This window comes from Hippopotamus amphibius, chromosome 11 (genome assembly GCF_030028045.1).
Source record: "Hippopotamus amphibius kiboko isolate mHipAmp2 chromosome 11, mHipAmp2.hap2, whole genome shotgun sequence".
Classification (NCBI taxonomy): domain Eukaryota; kingdom Metazoa; phylum Chordata; class Mammalia; order Artiodactyla; family Hippopotamidae; genus Hippopotamus; species Hippopotamus amphibius.
The window spans coordinates 42,277,590-42,281,562 of record NC_080196.1 but is presented as its reverse complement, the minus strand read 5'-3'; the positions used below and the strand labels follow the sequence as shown (position 1 = coordinate 42,281,562).

At 58.2% G+C, this 3,973-nt stretch overlaps 1 protein-coding gene across 5 annotated transcripts; it reads right to left on the bottom strand.

The window, feature by feature from the left end:
- Positions 1–146: 146 nt before the first annotated feature.
- Positions 147–2,756, bottom strand: SMIM29 (small integral membrane protein 29). Of its 5 annotated transcripts, none has more exons than XM_057699302.1 (5): positions 2,671–2,756; positions 1,479–1,602; positions 1,174–1,199; positions 779–884; positions 147–602 (listed from the first exon to the last, which is right to left on the bottom strand). In XM_057699302.1, exons 2-5 carry the CDS (start codon positions 1,527–1,529, stop codon positions 537–539), a joined length of 249 nt encoding a protein of 82 aa, XP_057555285.1. In that variant the 5' UTR covers positions 1,530–1,602; positions 2,671–2,756; the 3' UTR covers positions 147–536. The 5 variants fall into 5 exon arrangements, with proteins under 5 accessions (XP_057555285.1, XP_057555281.1, XP_057555282.1 ...); XM_057699298.1 differs by lacking the exon at positions 2,671–2,756 and adding an exon at positions 2,465–2,664 and having other exon boundaries at positions 1,419–1,602; XM_057699299.1 differs by lacking the exon at positions 2,671–2,756 and adding an exon at positions 2,465–2,664 and having other exon boundaries at positions 779–845; positions 1,419–1,602.
- Positions 2,757–3,973: the final 1,217 nt, after the last annotated feature.

Here is a 3,973-nt window from a genome sequence, read left to right as displayed (position 1 = left end):
CTGAGTCTTTCTGTGGTGGGTGCCTGGAATAGGGAAGGATGGAAACCAAGGATCCTAGTGGGTGGGGAAGAAGAAAAAGCATTGGAGTCAGCTCTAGGGAAGGTAACTTAAGCCCCTCTTGAAGTAATCAACTACACCCCTAGCCACAAAACATTTTATTTACAAAATATATATACTGAATAATATACATTAGGCCCTGTCACCATGGGACCAGCTCCAAAGCCAAGTCAGGGAGGGCTAGAGAAAGGTGGTGCCCGTGGAAGGGCAAAGCTCCACCCTGTCTCCCAGCCACCCATCCACCCCAGAAGGAAAAGTTCCCATTAGCTTCTGGGAGTGGCTAGTAGGCTCGGCCCACAAAGGACTGAGGCCTAGCAGGGAGTGGGGTGACTGCTATGCAGAGCTTAAGACCAGGGATAGATGGGAGGAGGAATGGAGGCCCAGTACCCAGGAGGAGGAGCTGGGGGAAGCAGCAGGCGGCAGGGCCCAGGACATTCCAGGACCCCCATGGTTCTGAAGATCAGGGCAAGGGGCTCAGGTCATGTCTTGACATCCAGCAAGGGCATCCGCTTGTGCTGGTAGCCACTCTGCCAACCATGGACCACCTGTGGGGAGGATACCACACCACGGGGCACAGTCCACAGCACAACTTGGGAGGAGGCACCCCACTAGCCGTGACCCCAGTGGGGAAGGTTGAGAGCAGAACCAGGCTCTGGCTTCAGGGGTATGAGAAGAGCAGACCCACCTCTGCTCTGATTCTCCCTGTCCCCAGAGTGCTCACCTTGGGATCGCCAATGTCCGAGAGTAGCTCCTGCTCAGCCTCGTGCAGCTCTTCAGCAGGGTCGTAGCTGTACATAGGAAGCAGGTGATGGCGAAGCCGGTCCACCCTGAGGAGCGTAGGAGGGGACTCAACCCAGGGGACCCGCTCCCTGCTTCAGACACCTGACTGCCCTGTCTACTCCCTCTGGCAGGGGCACCTCTAGTGGGTGCCTTTCAGGGTACACAAGAGCTCTAAGAATACATGTCTGGGCTGGAAAACCTAACAGTGGAGTGGAGGGAATTTCAGGTTTGTATCTGGCTGAGGGGCATCTTACATGTATATAGGGATCTCAGGTCCTATGGGAATAACATTAAGCAGAATTTGGGGGAGGTGGCACTGGGGGCAGGGACACTCACCGCTTTTTCTTCTGGACATACATTACCTGTAACAGAGACACAGCACTGTGGAGGCCACCAAGCCCAGGACGGCCCACAAGTGACAGGGACCCACCTCCACACCCTCCTCTCCCATAACAGCAGGACAGCTGAGATGCTGTGTGCAGGCTAGACCGGGCCCACCCAGCCCTGCCTTAGCAAAAGTGTGTGTGTGTGTGTGTGTGTGTGTGTGTGTGTATGTATGTATGTGCGTGGGGGCTCCTTACCACGGCCACCACCACCCCGACCAGGGTGATGAGGAAGAACGGCCCCAGCACATAGCCCACCATGGAGTCGCTGTTGGCCTGCGGAGCATTGGGCACTGTGGTGTTACTCATGACATCGGCAGCTGGAGGGCTGGGTGGTCAGCATGGGCAGTACTGCCTCGGGAGGGCGCCTCCACTGGGCTCCCTGGGGAGGAGGAAGGAGGTTGTCAATTCCACCCAGGGTGACATCCAGGCTCTGGATCCCTCCCCAAGATCTAGTAATACATGAAAACTTAGGTCAGGCACTGGGAAGAGGGATCTTCTAGATCAGTGTGCTAGATTTAACCCTCCAGTAAGTCTCAGCAAATCCTGGGTGTAAAGGGCACCAAGGGGAGGCCCAGACCTGGGGCCTGCGTCCTGCCCAGCTCCTATCCCCATATCAGGGTGGGGCTCAGCGCAGGTGCTGGCCAAACACTTGCAGATACCAATTCCTGAGGAGAGGTTAGATGTAGGTTCCCAACTCCTGCCCCATCCTCCTGGGGCACTGGGCTGCCAGCAGCTATCCAGTGGAGCAAAATGGGGAGATTAGGTTAAAATATGAGGGTCCTGCACTGCAGCCTAGGGGTGAGAGGGGAGCATCTGGTCCGGGTCCAGTGCCCACATTTCAGACTACAGATCCTATTCCCTCTTTGTCCCTCTGGTGTCACTCCAGACATATAGCCTGGGCACCGTCTCCCCCATCGGTCTCCTGTGCCAGGATCCACAGAAGTGGGCAGGGCTGGACTGCATCTGCGAGGTGATGTCACCTCCCCCTTGTCCCCACTCGGGGCTCCGCCCGGGTCCCTCCCCTCTTGGCCTGGGATGACAGGCGGAAGTGGAGAGGGTCAGCTCCCATGACAGATGCAAGGAGACTGCCCACGGGTGACTGCACGCAGATGCCCCAAGGTCTTGACCCCGGTTCGCCTGGGTTTCCATCAGAGGGCAAGGTATGAGCTACCTGTCCCCGTGCCCGTAGGGGCTCCGGACTCGCCCAGTCGCATGCCCGTCCCATGGTCGAGGGAACATACCGAGGTAGGGAGGGTGACAGCCCGTTCCTAGGATGCGGACCAGCAACGGAGAGTGGGAGGTAGTTCCCACGGCGCTGGGAGGCTCAGGCGGGGGGAGGGGAACTTGAGGAGAGCACAGAGGGGCCCGGGCATCCTGGAATCCTGACACCCCGAGGCGTGGATCTGTATAGGCGCTCTGCAGCCCATCCAACCCGGCCAAGCCTTACCTCCCACCGCTGCAGCCCGGAAAGGAACGCCCTCGGTTGGCTCCCGGGCCCCGGAAGAGCCGGCAGGCGCGTGATCAAAGGACCCGGGGAAATGGGCGGGGCCACAGTATCGGGGTGCAGCCAATCCGATGGCGGCAGGCCGACTTCTGGAGCGGCCAATCCGGAAGTAGAGGGCTGGCGGCGCCAAGGCGGAGACGGCCTGGGCTGCAGGGTTCACCCCGTGACGGCAGAGGGCAGCCGAGGGCTGCGCAGCGGGGAGGGGCGGACCGCGCGGAGAGGGGCGGGGCGCGCGCGGCTTCCCAGCGTCCCCCGGGGCGGACCGCAGCTGTGAGGCCGCGCTCCGAAGCTCACATTCAAGGGAGAGGCCTGCAGCCCGCTTCACTCGCCCGTGTGCCGGGCGCCCAGTTACGCGCTAACGTTTAGCCCAGACCCCACAAGGCCTCTGTTAAGGTTTGTTGAGCCCTCTGGACCTCCCAGCAGCGCAGACTGGCCCTCTGTGCTGTGCTCAGCGTGTGTAGGCAGGCCTGGGGTAGCCCCTGCCCAGCCTTGGACCTTGGATCCACCCACCCAGCCACCCTCTCTGCACCTCACTCTTAATGTTGGTAAAACAGGCTGCCCTCAGGATTCAACGATAACATGGGTAGAGCCTAGTACATACTGTGCCCTGAGTTTTAAGTTCCCCGTTCGCCTTTCTGGTTTTCCAGGGTGCAGACGGAGCAGTAGGGTGAAGTCCCTCTGGGTCATGGGTAATTTGCCAAGTAGGCAAGTTGGGGTTGAAGCTTCCGTTGTCTGGTAGTTAAAATATCACACACTTACTGGGGAAATTTGAATAAGATTGGTGGGTTTTTACCAATGTCAGTTTCCTGGTTGTGATGTTACACTATAGTTTTGCGAAAGTTAGCATTGGGGGAAGCGAGGCAAAGTGTACAAGGGATCTCTGTTATTTCTTACAAGTGCATGTGAATCTACAGTTACCTCAGATTGTGTGTGTATAGTTTTGTACCACACCCCCCTCTCCTTCACCAGAATCACACATAGTTGGGAAAACTCCAGATTGGCAGGTGATGGAAAACACTCAGGAACATAAAAGTTGTGGCAGCTGAACCAGGTTGAGGCCCTCCTGGGTCCTCAAGTGCTACTGGAGATACAGGGCTGGTGTGAGTCACCCTGTTTGGGAAGGGGGGTGGGGGCACTGTGCTGTGTGGCATGCAGGATCTTAGTTTCCCCACCAGGAATCAAACCTGTGCCCCCTGCTGTGGAAGCTCAGAGTCTTAACCACTGGACCGCCAGGGAGTTTCCTGGG

Excerpts from the sequence above, each read along its gene's own strand:
- SMIM29 (XM_057699298.1), bottom strand. The coding sequence starts at position 1,529 with ATGAGTAACACCACAGTGCCCAATGCTCCGCAGGCCAACAGCGACTCC. Across the intron at positions 885-1,173 it reads TATGTCCAGAAGAAAAAGCG|GGTGGACCGGCTTCGCCATC; the intron begins GTGAGTGTCCCT and ends TACGCTCCTCAG. Across the intron at positions 603-778 it reads CGGACATTGGCGATCCCAAG|GTGGTCCATGGTTGGCAGAG; the intron begins GTGAGCACTCTG and ends TCCTCCCCACAG.